Here is a 14,596-nt window from a genome sequence, read left to right on the forward strand (position 1 = left end):
TCATTCAAGGGCTCGTACAATCTTGCATGGAATCTCTGAAAAATTTAATCTTTGTTTGAATTTATTTAGGAATTTCAAGATAGATCAATAAAAATAACGAAGTCGACCGAACGACTAGTGTCATCGGGGCACTTCGCCGGTGAACAGGCGACAGAACAAGCTTACGCGATCCTCGGCGCCGCGGCTGATTATGTCAACGATTTGGATCAGTACGAGTCATCGTTGAATAGAGCAGTGGCCTTCTTCAATTCCGCGAGATCGGTGAGCATTGACCTCGTCCGCGTGCTCGGGAGAACACGTTGTTTACAACTCTTGATTTCATATCAGGAAATAGTATTATTTTCAAGAATTCCATCATTTTTTATTGATCAATAATTTTTGAATCATAGGCAATTACGAAGTTGGATCAACTGGAAATTCAACTGGTGACAACGGAGCATCCTCCATATTCTACTCAATTAGCTCGTTTCCATGCTCAGACCGTAGCTACTATCGAAGACGTCACCGCGAAGCCTTTGGCGGAAGGATACGCCCTTTTGGACATCACAGGAAGGGGAGCGCCCGGAGCCGAGGTCAATTTTTACATGTTAACTTTTGACTCCCTTTAGCGATAAGTTTTAAGAATCTAGGGTAGTCACGTGGCTTTTCTTACATCTTTTTGGTATATTTTTGACGTTTCTTGTGACATTCACTTTATTACTCATAGAACGTTTACCTTTAATTTAATTCTACCTTTAATTTAATTCTATCTTTAATTAATAATTCCATAATTTGATCATTTGAATAATTCTATAATCCCATCTTCTTAATTAGGGTGTGAAACGAGTGGTGGAGGAGTTGGAAAATCGGAAGATCCGGTTGCTGGAGCGATGCACGGCTCACGAGGAGGAGAACCTGGAGATAACGCGGGTCATAAACAGGTTCCTGGACGAGCACGACGAGCTGAGGAAGTGGCTGATGAGTATACCCGAAGCGTTCCTTCAAGGCCACCAAGACATGGGCAGCGACGCGCCGATGGCTGAGGACTTCTGTCGACTGCATCGACAATTACTTAACGACCTCGAACGAAGAAGGGAGGAAGTGGAGAGTCTCGAGTACGAGATCCTCCCGATCAGAGAACGAATCGAAGACACCCAAAGGCTAGAACTGGAATCGAAGGTTGACGAACTGAAAAATTCCTGGGTGAAGACAAAAAATTTAGTGGCCAAGAGAATTGAATTGGGCTCGCTTTACTTGCAATTCCACCTTGTCGTGGAGGAATTGACTAAAGAGATCGATTCGATTGAAAACGATTTGAAGAAACATTCTGACGTATTGGATGAGAATAAGGTGGAGGAGCTTGGAAAACGCTGGAAAGATCTCCAGCCGCTTTATGTGAAGCTCACTGCCACTGGAAAAGCGTTCTTGGATACTGCTGTAAAGGTATTCACTTCTAAATTTAAACGAATTTTTTCTTTACTAAAGATTTACATTTTTTTCAACATTTTGCTATTGAACATTATAATTTAATATGTAGTAGCTTTTTCAATAGCCTTGCAGAATTTCCAAAATTTGTGTCTTTTATTAATGTCGTTTCTATTAATTATTAAAATTTCAATGCTTTATCATTGCTTTTATTTGAAGGCTCATACAACCTTAAATATACTTTATGTTATTTATTTTTGTTATAAATAAGTATACTAAGAATAGTGATATGTTCTTTAGATCGACGATCCCTATTTGGATGTACCCAGGGCCTGCATATGTGTCCAAACGCTTTTGGAAAAGTTTGCTAACAGACAGCTGACGGTGACAGAGTCGTGGGAGAATTGGCGAACGACACTCGAAATTTTAAGAGAGAGGAGAATCGACCATGAGAAAAAAATTGAAGAGAGCACCAGAACGATAGAATGGGTCTCTAAATTCAGTGAACAACTCTATCCAGTGATCACGTCTAGATCGAACGAAACGACGAGCATTCTGCAAGATTTATCGAGTTCGAAAAATCGAATACTCCCTGAATTGAACAAAGCCGTGAACGAACTCGATTCAAGAATCAAAGGGATCAATACTCTTGCTCAAAAAGGCGAGGTGCAAATTGATGAACTGATCCTGAGAAGACTTCATGAGATGCACGAAAATCTTCGTACGACTGCCAGGGACTACGAGACTCTTCTCGAATCGCTGATATCCATCTTCCAGAACATCGAAGAGGTCGAGTACAAGATTGATCAGTTGAAGAGCCAAGCGGAACGCGTGACGACTCTGCAGAAATTGTTCGAAGTCGAAAATGCTTTCCGGGAATTGGACGCCATGAAATGGTCCGTTTCCGACAGATTGAGTCAAATCGATTTGAAAACGCAGGACACCATCGTTAGGATCAAGCAACAGGAACCACCAGAAGCTGGTGCTCAGGACATCGAGAAATTGAAGCGTGCTCTAGACTCGTTGAAGACCAACTTTGAAGTGTATTGGTCGCAGATTACTACTAAAGTCGAAGAGTATCGGCGGACTTGCACCTACGCTGAAGATTTAGAGAGAATCGACAGCGACTTGCGTGATTTGAATGAACATTTGAAGAACGTGGATACGAAGATCGGCGAAAATTTGCAGACAGCCAAGGCGACCAGCGCATCGTTCTTGCAATTCGAAAAAACTGTTCAGGTACGATTTCCCTATTATAAAAAAGTACAATTAATTTGATGAAATACATTTTTTTTGATAATATGTAGTAAAAAAATAGTAATTTTCTTTAATTTTTTACGCTTGACGTAGGAAAAGTAGAATCGGTAAGCAATGGAATAGAAGAGAATAACTTTAAAACAATTTTAATAAAAATCTAATCAAATTCGTTAGGTTTAAATGATTAATTAAATTAAAATCTTCTTCAACAGATTTTGGAAGAGAGGATAGAGACTTTCCTGAAAATGACTGAAGAATCGATCAGCATTTTGACTCCCCAAATTGTGAACGACATATCATCATTGAGAGAACGATGGAGGAACTTGAAGAGGAGAATTGAAGAGACGAAGAAACGAACGACTTTGAGCATAGAATATTTTACACTTCTGGAGGAAGCCAGGGAATGGAATAGAGAGGGTAGCAAATTGTTGGTAGTGATAGCAAGAAAAGCGACGACGGTGAAGGCACCAACCGACGCGACGGAATTGCTGCGCGAAATTGAGAATTATTTGAAGCCGGGCGAGGAAATACAGGAGAGGAAGATCGAGAAGCTAAAGGAATTATCAACTATTGTGTTTGGTAAGTATCCGAAGTTTAAATTCACTCTGCATTTTACGGGCGCTCTGATTGGTCGCGGTTTTTCGTTAATAACTCGAGAACCACGTCTCGAACAACTTTTTGCAAAGGAAAAAGTTGTTTAAAATCACATTAGTTTCTCCCCATTTGAAGGCCTAATACTAGTGCTCGGACACCCTGTATATTTTATAAGAACTTCGATCATTGTATTGTTAATTAAGTGTGTTCACTATAATTTTCAAATTAAAATATTCTTAGCCTTGCATTATATTATTCATTTAATATCAGGCACGGAAAGATTACCGCAGTTCAACGAAGTGATAGTCGAAAATCGTCAAATGCTGGACTCATTCGCCGTCGTTTCGTCCGAGCTCCGAACGCTTGCCCAAAACTTGAAAAACGCCGAGGATTTGCAAGAGAAATTGCGAATCGAGAAACAGGAAGCGGACATGAAATTGCAAGCGGCGAGATTGGAAATGGCTGCAGCGGAAGCGGCCAGGAAGGAAGCGGAGAATGCGAAGAAAGTGGCGGAAAAATTAGCTGCTGAGACCTTGGAAAAGGCAGCATTGGAAGCGAGAAGATTAAAAGAGGAGAGTGAAGCGCAGAAGATCTCTGTTCCCCCATCGTTCTCCGTGTCTGCGCAAACGGAGAAGATCGAAAGCACTGATGTTTCGTCTGAGACAGTTGTTCAGGAAACAGTCACCTCCGCTATTACTACGAAAGAAATACACATATTGCAGAAGGTATGAACCATTTCTTATTAGATTCCATTTATTAATTCATTATCCTGCACGTATTAAATTAGAAATATTTTTTTAAATGTATAAAAAATTCAAAAGGAATTTGCAATTAAAGAATTCATTTCTTTATATTTTCATAAATAGACTGCGGATTTTTATGCAAAATAAAACCTTATCAGTTTAAAAAATGTATTTTACGTAACTTTTCTCATTTAAATATTGCAATACGTTTTTTAGTATTCTGTACACTTTTATACATTACAGGCATTGTTTACATCTTCGGCATATTCAGTATTCTTATAATTGCATAAAATCCATTGTCTGTGCATAAGAGTACAAGTAAAGAAATAAAATGCGTTCTCAATTTCTTACGTGATAGACGAGATATACGTGTCACGTAATTGAGACGAATCGCGTTACGTTTTTCGTTCAGGATGAAGTAACCACAATAATAATCTAAAAATATCACACTCCCAGAGAATCTATATTTTAATTCGTATGATCACTGACATACTGGTAATTGAATTTCAGACTGAGATCGAGGAAACGGTTCCAGTACGCGAGACTATTCCGCCTAAGACAATAGTGACGGAAGAAATTCGTGAAGAGTTTGGAAAAATGAAGGAAGACATTTCAACGCTGGCACCGGAGTTCACTGTTCCTTTGAACGACGCTACTGTGCAAGAAGGAGAGAAGTTCAGTTTCCAGTGCCACTTGGTTGGCCAGCCCGCGCCGGAAATCGTTTGGTACAAGGATGGTATATCGATCTTGAACAATCCTGATTACTTGACCACTTACATTGAAGGCGCTTGTACTCTCACCATCGAGGAAACTTTTACCGAAGACTCCGCGAGGTACACTTGTAGAGCTTTCAACATCGCAGGATCCGCAGAAACCTCTGCCACGTTAACAGTGAAGGGTACTTATCAAATCAATCAGATAATAATTTTTAATAAAAGAAATTCAGAAGTGACAATATTTTACAAGTACAAATTCAAGATAAACATTTGCCATTAAAAATGTTAAGTCAAACGTAAAGTAGATAATACAATTTATTTCTTAATTCAATACGTTTTAACGTAAATTAGAAACAGCACCGGAGGAACAACCGAGTCCACCAGTTTTCGTCAAGGAATTGGTGGCGTCAGTTGCAACCGAAGGATCCTTGCATCGGATGGAATGCATCGTTGAAGGCAATCCTCTACCAACTGTTCAATGGTTCAAAAACGACGTGAACATCGATAATTCTCCTGACTATGTTATTACTTACAATAACGGTGAGGCTGTTTTGAAATTCGAAGAAGTATTCCCTGTAGACAAGGCTATTTACACCTGCAAAGCTACAAATCGATTGGGCCAGGCTACTACCTCCGCTTCTCTTGACGTTCAACGTAAGAAAACACAATCTTTAGAAAATTAGTAACGAATTAAATATCCCGGATGACACATTTTATTGTAACAAATCTTTGCCATGATTATTGTATTTAAAAGTTTTTTTGTTAGATCCAATAAAATGTTTCATGGCAAATTAAAATGTGTCACCTTGCATAATATGCATTTTTTAAATATATTTTCAGCTGCAGAACTTAGTTCAGAAAAACCGTATTTCGTCACGCCTCTATCAAACGCTATGGGAAGAGCAGGTCAAAGGGTGAAACTGGAGTGCGAGGCTAAAGGGAATCCGATGCCCACGCTGACTTGGTTTCACGATGGGAAACCAGTCGAGGAGACCATGAACGTGAAGGTGAAACGATTTCTTCTTTCAATAAGCCATTTTTACTTATAAAATAATTTTTGGTACTTAAGAATGGTTCCAAATTACTTAGGCATGAGTTCAATAGAAATTCAATATGTATCATTGCAAATATATGAAACCAGTTCTAAATAATACTTTTCTTGATTTGCATTAGGGATTATCAGTCTATAAATTATAATAAAGTACTTTAAATGAGACAAGAAGATTGACAATAATAAATCGAATGCAGGAAGACAATTTTCATCGCGATTTCTCGTTTCCTCGTTTCCTCTCGCTCGCACGACCTCGGAGACAGGTTCAACGATATTTTTAGCCGTGCACGCGCCGAATTCGAAATAAAGCAACGCGAAAAGGATGAATCGGAACCGAATTCGCTCAGGGTGTCGCTCGCCGTTTCAGATACAAACGGACGGGGGACGCGGTAGTTTGATCATCTCGGAGGCGTTCCCGAAGGATGCCGGATGTTACACGGTCGTCGCCAAGAACGAGCTCGACGAAGCCAGCGTTTCCTGCAACGTTTCGGTGAAGGGTCGACTGCCTCACGAGACCAGCGACTCCGAACTCGCGTGCAGCGACATGGAGCCCGTCGTCCCCAAAATTCAAATGCCTCTGAAGGACCTCAAGGTTCAGGAGGGACGATCCGTTCGACTTGACTGTATCATCGTCGGTCAACCTGAACCGGAAGTGAGTGTCTGCTGTATAATTTTCTGATAGAATTCTTCCGATTTGTCAAGACAAAATATTAGGTCGGTGCAGAAGTTCTTGCCTGACTTGAAACGAAATTTACTTTTTATAATAATAATAATAAATTTTTTTATAATATCGTATATATAACTATTGATGCAGGTGATTTGGTACCACGATGATCAACCAGTAAAGGAATCGGCCGACTTCCAGCTGCTCTTCCAGGGTGACAAGTGTTCCTTAGTCATTTACGAGGCTTTCTTGGACGACGCTGGTGTGTACAAAGTAGTTGCCATTAACTCTGGCGGTGAAGCGTCTAGTCAGTGCACGTTAACAGTGACACGTACGTAGGAATATTTCTTTTAAAAATGTAAATAGAATTTTAATAGTCTACGTCTAATCACCACTGAATTGTTAATTCAGCGGTTACAGTTACGGAAAAGTTGGACAAAGTCGGGGACCTGCTCACCACCGGTTCACCACCGAAATTTGTGAAACTGCCAACCGATTTTTTGGTAGCAGAGGGCGAAACCGCGACTTTCGAATGCGCGGTTACGGGAGAACCAGTGCCGGAGTTGAAGTGGTTCTCTGACAGCATTGAAATCGTTGAAAACGAACGAATCCTGGTGAGTTTGTTAAAATTAAGATTATAAATCTAAAGTAAAACCAATGCAAGTTGATTCGCTTTTCTTATATTCTCCTCGTTATAATACTTTTTTTTTATAAAAGTTGAATGAATTTACCAATCACGTGCTTAATGATTCCATTCAGATACGACGAAAGGAGGATGGAACGAGTATTCTGAGGATTTCTTCAGCGATTCCTGAAGACAAGGGGAATTACGTGGTCAAAGCATCTAACGTGCATGGAGAGGCGAAAGCTTTCGCTCGGTTGGTTGTTAGATCATTGGGTGACTACAGACGGAAAGACGAATTCGTTCAGATGGAAGAGAAACTGATCGCTCCTACGTTTAAGGAAAAGTTTGCAGACAGGAGAGTGCCAGAAGGCGTTTCTACGAAATTCGAGTGCATTGCGACTGGGAAACCCGCTCCAAAAGTGAGTAGCATTTTATAATTACAGTTTTTAATATATACAAATGATCAGCGTTATTTTTTATGTAGTGTACGTATAATAATCAATATTATTATCGAACAATTTTATCTACATTATGATTTAATGAAATTATTTGCATATCTCAATGAGCAGTAATAATTATAAATAACTATATAAAGTCAATATAAAATAAAATATTATAAGAACATAACTAAACATAAACTAAATACAAAATAAATAGAACATCATCTTTCTTTGGTATATAATCACATTTATCCATCTAAATGACATCAAAATACATATGTACATATTTTCATGAACTTTGCCTTTCTTTCTCATTAAAATTTTTTTCCAGCATTGCTTGTTCATTGAGAGTGTTCTAATACTTCCCTAATAGAACACTCTCATCTCTAACCAGTCAAAATAAATCAATCCATAAAATCTTTAGAATATGCGAACGTAGCTGACGTTGCGAAATGATCGCCTCTAGTGATCGATGACAGGAAATCGCGTCTCCTCTCGAATGCCGGCGTCTGTCCACCGAACGCGTCGGGGAAACGCGTAAAAGATTGGGTGCAGAGTTGGCCAGCCTGTCAGGAGGCAGTCGAGCAAATGTAATTTCGTTGCCTCCGAGTTATATTTAAACGGGAACAATGTACCTGGTGTGGAAATCCGCGGATGCAGCCGCGCCGCGAGGTTCTCCGCGAAATTCTCAGTGACACCCGTCGCGAACCAGGTATCGATACGGTTGCCCCGTTCGTGAACCCTCATCCTTCCGATCAATTCTTTGTGTTGGTTTAATCGACAGTTCTTTGGTTGGAGCGATAATTATATGGCAAACTGTAATTTTAATTAACCACAGTTTTTCTAATATCAATTCTCTTATCTTCATATATTTTTATTCTATAATAATTTTATAATTGTCAGAATCAAAACTTAAATGTAATGAGGCAATTATATTTGAACAATAATGTATATTTTAATAATAGTGCGAATTTTTGTGCATTTATGAAAAACGTTGTACTGAATTTTGATTAGTGTATCCAGTGTGCAAAAGCATACAAAATATTAGATGCAAAGTGGATACTATGGCATTTAATTCATAAATGGAAAGCATAACTCATTCCTTAAGTCCGTGTTCCAAATACTTTATTTTATGTAAAAATCTACATTCTAAAAGTAATGTAATTGTCTCGTTACATTTAAGCATTGATTCTAGCAATTATAAAATTTTTGTAAAAAAAGTAAATAGAAAATCGAGACAAGAGAAACTATATTGTTCATTGATTTTCTTTTTAAGTATCATTGCTCTTTTTTTTTTAATTTTACAAATTATCTATTCCTGACTTACTCCATGATTTCTCTGATGTATTTGATTAAAGAGTGCGAAAATTAGAACACATTTTGTGGCCAAAATTTGTGTGGCACAGGTTGCTGTATACATATTTGTATTAGTCGTATAGTTGATACAATTTAGTGACATCAGAAGTTGTATGCAACATTCGAAACTGCGGGAACTGGTTTGTCTCTACGAGCACGCGGGACAGTTCGCGGAATTTTCCTTGTCATTCGTGGATCGAGTATCGCGCGAGTAGTTTGTATTTCAGAATTTTGTGATGCAACCAGTTATCTAGTCGTATGTACATAAAAGAAATTTCGCCTGCGAGTGACAAGTTCAACAAATTAATTATTGTTTCATCGAAAATAGTTCAATTTAAATTAATGACGCGTGAAGGGTTTGAAATCTTTAAATAATAAATTCTAAAATTATTAATTATGTTTTTTCGTGGATTAAAGTAAATTGAGTTCGTAAGTTGATGAATTAATTCGATGATTTTCAGGTTCAATGGCTATTTAACGACCGTCCCGTTCATGGCAAGGACTTCTTGGTGTCGGTCAGCGGGGATCGATTGGTGTTGACGATTCCAGAGACCGAAAGCACGCATGCCGGTATCATTTCCTGCGTGGCGGAGAACGCTGCTGGAAAGGCGATTTGCAGTGCTCGATTAGAAATTGGTGAGTTACGAGAAGATTTTTTTTTTACGAATTCCGTAAAAATATTGCAAAATTGCTAGTTTATGAGAACCATTGCTCTAATACAATACTGAAATATTTTAAATTAGCATTCTCCAAGTTGGTATTGTATACTAATTACCATGTTATCTGTTCGTTATAATGGTATTCAAACTAGTTCATCTTCTGACACCATACGCAGGTATATTCACATTTTCCAACACGTTTATCGTTCAACCCCAATACTTATCATAACGATTATACATATCTGTACAACTGGCAAGAAAATTTAGAAAACCTACGTCTTACCTTATTAGCTCACTTGACCAGAAGTTCACGTTGCCTAGAAACATTCACCTTGAATTCGTTTCAATTTTATCAGGACGCGTATACTGGATCGTAAAACGGGTAATTCTAGGCGATGTCGAACTGGCATTTTTTATTGCCAGACCGCGTTGCAACAAATTAGCCCGCGCGCTGCCAAAATATCCTCGAAACCGGCAACGGTGCCACGGAGTTATTAATAATACGCGTCCATCCAAGCCGAATGGCAAGCTTCATTCACCAGCTAACCGGTGCGCCGCGGCGCGATGCGATGCGCGCGTACAAATAAAACGCTGTCACCCGAAAACCGAGATGAGTGCTATTTAAGAATGGGAAAAAGACAGGAAATCATGGAAGCTGCGCTGCACTCTGAAATTCGACACCATTTATCTACTCTACAGTTCATCATAATATTTTACTGCAATTATTGTTCTATTGGCTAAATTCTCTTTGACTGAATCTGTACTCCTGTCTAACAATAAAACTACTAATACGAATTATAATTTTATACGTGATAAAGGGCAGTTACTCATTTTTTATTGGTTTAAAACTCATCGCTTTCGGACGAAACGGGTAAATATTGGCGAAAATATTCGGGAGTGGAGGAGATCTATTACCGAGGCGCGAGTGTAATGTAGAAGGGTGGGACCGTATTTTTAACCGGTGCGACTAAACAAACTCTTTTCTGTTCTTTCACCGTCGAAAAATCAGTTTGAATCACGACTAATATTAGGTCGGTGCACATGCCGCGGAAATTAAATCTGACGTTTCGACGCCCACCTGTGAGTGTCCATGCCGCTCTACGATCCGCCTAGAAACGTTCTAGAGCTTAGCTTCCGAGCAACTGCTCTTCTGATTCTTCAATCTGATTACTTATTCAAATAAAATCAGATCCACAATTATAAATCCAATGGCAAGCTCTTTTTTTTTTTAAATTAATGAAATAGTTTTATTGAATTTACAATACACGCATTAGAAAGACATTCATTATACGTGCACACGACACACATACATTCATGATACAAATTATAATATAAGAGTGTAAAATACGCAAAGGAATCAGGGGTACAATATAAAAAAATAATTCTTACGGGGGTGTTGGTGGGCAATGGGCGATGATCAGATTCAGATGTGGTTTCACCGTACGTCTGGGTTTGGTCGTCCCGTCTTGGTGCTACGTTCTTTCTCTTTTGAGGAGGCTACTGAATCTCTTTTCAACCATCTGGTTGTGGTTGATCGTGGTCCGCGGAGTTGCTGTCGTTGTCCTGATTTTCCTCCCGAATCAGGCCTGCTCTCCTCAAAAGAGTTTCCGCGCATTCGTTGCAGTGCAGCGCCGGCTTGCACGTGTACAGATTATTGGGGCAGTAGTCGCACTTCCAAACCCACGCGGCTGCCTGTATTCGATGCATGTAGCTCACTTCCTCCTCGTGCGGGATCGTCTTCGGACACTCTGGACAGATTTCAGCGTATTCTATTGCATAATAATGCTGTAATATTACGCAGTACATTTGATTGATCCGTGCCCAGGCGTTGTCTGTCCGCCGTCTAGGCCGCGGTACTCTTCCGTGGCACATTTTGGTCTGTGACAATTTTCTCCGGTGTCTGGCCTTTTAAAAGTTTACTTCCCCTTTTTTCTTCTTTTTATCGCTCAACCGTATTCACCCGCTCCCCTACAATCGTCTCGCCCCGTGACTTATCTATGCGAGGGGTGCGTACGTGACTATCTTCGAACGCTCTGGAATCGCATGGGCTGTATACTGTAACAGAAATAATAGCATGGTCGTTTACATGATTAGGTCAGATCATATCTTTCAACATTAAAAACTTAATGTTTGCAGCTTGAGATTCATTTTTGAAGTCTAAACAGCCAACGTACAGAATTAGTAGTAGCATAATCATCACACTATACGTTAGCTTTCAACTCCAAAAATAACGTCATTGTTATTCAGGCTGAATCAGCATTCCGCAAAATCCACAACTATGAAGCCTACGTTCTCTCTATGAACCATTTCCATTTTCCTCGTCTGAATTTAAGGCAGTTTATTATTCAATGCCATACAACCATAAATTGGAAAAGCGTGTTTGCTGATGATCGGTGCACCTTGTATCTTATCAATTAGACGGTGGTGAAGCGTCCCCGAAGACAGGTCAGTACCGCGATTTCCGTGTTCCCGTGGCCAGAACGGCTGGTCTCCCTCGCCCGTTCTCTCTTTCAGTCGCGGCACACACGCATAAAGCACGTTATTTTTGTCGGCACGAATACCCGGCACGTAGCCTAGTCCAGAGTCGCTAACCCAGGGAATTCGAGCGCGTCTTCTTCGGGGAGCCTCGCTCCTACCGTGTCGCGTCTCCGTCGATTTGAAACCACGAATTGTCGATTGACCTATAAATCCGACCTGAAAATCGAACCCAGGATCGACGATCTGGATCCCACATACGAGGTAATTCGAATTTTCAAGTATAGGATATTAATCACCTTTGAATGTCTTTAAAAGTATTAAGGAGATCTTGTTCGTATTAAGAAAAAGTGTTATAACGATAATTTTTGTATACAGAGGCTTTTAAAAATTGTGTTACTTCGTTAGAAAGTGATTTTATCAATCATGAATGAATTATTAACAGTGGAATAAATGCAAGTAGAAATAATTGGAAAATAGTCTTAATAAGAGATAAAAATTAATCTTACAAAACTTCTTTTAATTATTCTTTTATTTATTTAATTAATTAATATTTCATGGGTTTTATTGTCTACCTGAAATTTTCCTATAAGATTAAAAATGTTGTAAACTATTTGTTAATTAATGTTATTTGTGATATGCTAATTTAGATTTGTGAGAAGTGGATACCAACAGGTGCACGAAATTCCGTATTCGCCATAACAAATTGTGTCCCAGTGGTCGATTTTCCCGGTGCTAGGTGAACGATACTATTTCTGTCACCGATTGTGGGCAACGTGTTTTGTCAGCCGTTCAAAGGGCTCTCCGGTTCACCGAGAAACCACGAAACAAACCTTTAAACTTAACTTTTATTGCCTTTCGGCAAACCATAAACTTCCATGGTCGTGTAACCGATAGCTTATAAAGAAAAGAAGGAACTGGAGGTTTCTTACAAATGTTGATTGAGCAAACATCTGGACGGATGTATCGCAAATTCGCTAACGAAATCAGAACGAATCTTCGCGGTCCAGATATGACGGAATGAATTCGGTCTGAGTTGTATTTTGGTTCCCAGCCAATGTACGAAATTCTTTTCGTTGAAATGTATCACAGGGAAAAATGAGATTTTATGTGAATTATAAATCTTTCTACAAACAGTCAATTCCATTAATATTTGTATCCACAGTATTTCGACAACATACAAAAACCTGATCTTCATTCCTCTTTAATTTCTGTTCCAAATACCGGTGCTATTTTTAATTTTAGTGAAACAGAATTCTTAAAACCGTCTAGCTCATTCTGTTTACTCATCAATTAGGTACACCTTCTGTTCAAACAAGGAAAGGTGCGAAATTTCTTAAAGAATGGAGAAAGTCAAGTTTTCAAAGCGAGTCATTTTTAACTGTTATTGACAAATCTCGCACGCTCTACGTTTCCGGTACCCGCGGGTTCAAGCGAACGCGGAATCGGTCGCGGTAACCGATTGCGCCATCCGCACGGATTCCAATTCCGTTTCGGATTCGACGATCCGTTTCTAGCGTGCCGTTCGCCGATTAAACGGGCCAACTATTAATACATTCGTGATTCAAGGGAACATATCAACGCGTATCGACCATCAAATCCTCATGATTTCAGATAGACATGATGAATCACACCTGTAGATTTTCAATATGTAATTCTACAATCTCTACGAACTCTATGTTCAAGTATTATTCCTCAATCTCTGATTGCATTAAATACTTCAGTTTGAATTGTGGAATCAGTTATCAATTGCATATATCGTCCTCCATTTTTTATAATAATATTTCATAAGACACATTGCACGCATAGTTTCTTTGGGTGCCAAGGCAGAATTTAAGGTAACGAGAAAATATGAACGAAATTTATTGAAGCTGTCGTTTATGACATGTGTCTTGTATTTCATATTTATTTTGCAATTTATTTCTACAGGAGGAGTGCAACGGTCTTAGATTTCAAAGGATATTTATGATAATAGCGTAGTGAACTAATGCCAAAGATATTGCCTATGCATTCTGTAGCATATTTCATTCAAAAATGAGAAATGCTTTTCATATAATTAATAGTGCTCAAAATACCTGAGCATACATATACCCATTTATATGTTTGCACACTAAGAAGTTTTTCGTTGAATTCATTTACCAATTAAAGAGACAGCAAGCTATAAAAAAAGGCTGTCACCGCTAACAATATCCTAATTAATCATCGCAGGTGACTGGCCGGGGGAGAAGAGAGTCGAGGAGATCACAGAGAGGGTACTAGATCTAGTCGAAGTGTCACCGGTAGTCGAGATGCACGCGGCTAGCAGCAGCGACAAACACTTCACCTCGGAAAAGTCCGAGGGTGACGGTGAGACTAAAACGATGACGAAGTTGTCGGAGATCATCACTGAATCGTCCACCACGCATAAGACCACGAAGAAGGAATACATGTCGTCGGCGATGTCTTCGACGTCTCAAACGCCTGGACAGGAACCCAGCAGCGTGTGCGTGAAGACTGTTATTCACAGCACGGAACAGGCGTCTTCGCAGGACGGGACACCTCCTGTCGTCCAGGTTTGTTCATTTTTCGTTTAATTAAAAATTTGGCAGACAAAAATTAAGGATATGTAAAGG

The 14,596-nt window shown here is 39.3% G+C and overlaps 1 protein-coding gene and 1 long non-coding RNA gene across 11 annotated transcripts in view; one reads left to right on the forward strand and one right to left on the reverse strand.

Moving 5' to 3' along the window:
- LOC108631257 (muscle M-line assembly protein unc-89) overlaps positions 1-14,596 on the forward strand; it is a 44,053-nt gene that overhangs the window by 17,122 nt on the left and 12,335 nt on the right. For 8 of the 10 annotated variants that reach the window (XR_003389936.1, XR_003389937.1, XM_026818773.1 and 5 more), the window contains 15 exons: positions 70-261; positions 390-572; positions 814-1,422; positions 1,705-2,643; positions 2,874-3,240; positions 3,526-3,980; positions 4,509-4,896; positions 5,066-5,368; positions 5,555-5,721; positions 6,133-6,417; positions 6,574-6,760; positions 6,841-7,043; positions 7,189-7,473; positions 9,312-9,486; positions 14,193-14,536. Coding sequence is in view for 8 of the 10 variants with exons in the window: in XM_026818773.1 (XP_026674574.1) it covers positions 70-261; positions 390-572; positions 814-1,422; positions 1,705-2,643; positions 2,874-3,240; positions 3,526-3,980; positions 4,509-4,896; positions 5,066-5,368; positions 5,555-5,721; positions 6,133-6,417; positions 6,574-6,760; positions 6,841-7,043; positions 7,189-7,473; positions 9,312-9,486; positions 14,193-14,536 (5,082 nt within the window). In the remaining 2 variants the exon portion in view is untranslated. The remainder of the gene's footprint in view (positions 1-69; positions 262-389; positions 573-813; positions 1,423-1,704; positions 2,644-2,873; positions 3,241-3,525; positions 3,981-4,508; positions 4,897-5,065; positions 5,369-5,554; positions 5,722-6,132; positions 6,418-6,573; positions 6,761-6,840; positions 7,044-7,188; positions 7,474-9,311; positions 9,487-14,192; positions 14,537-14,596) is intronic. The other 2 variants (XM_026818770.1, XM_026818772.1) reach the window with 1 other exon arrangement.
- Positions 7,730-10,272, reverse strand: LOC113465111 (uncharacterized). The gene is made up of 3 exons (XR_003389938.1): positions 9,793-10,272; positions 8,130-8,310; positions 7,730-8,060 (listed from the first exon to the last, which is right to left on the reverse strand). It is a non-coding gene; the product is annotated as an uncharacterized LOC113465111 (long non-coding RNA).

This window comes from Ceratina calcarata, unplaced genomic scaffold (genome assembly GCF_001652005.2).
Source record: "Ceratina calcarata isolate Rehan_Ccalc_2016 unplaced genomic scaffold, ASM165200v1 scaffold86.2, whole genome shotgun sequence".
Taxonomy (NCBI): domain Eukaryota; kingdom Metazoa; phylum Arthropoda; class Insecta; order Hymenoptera; family Apidae; genus Ceratina; species Ceratina calcarata.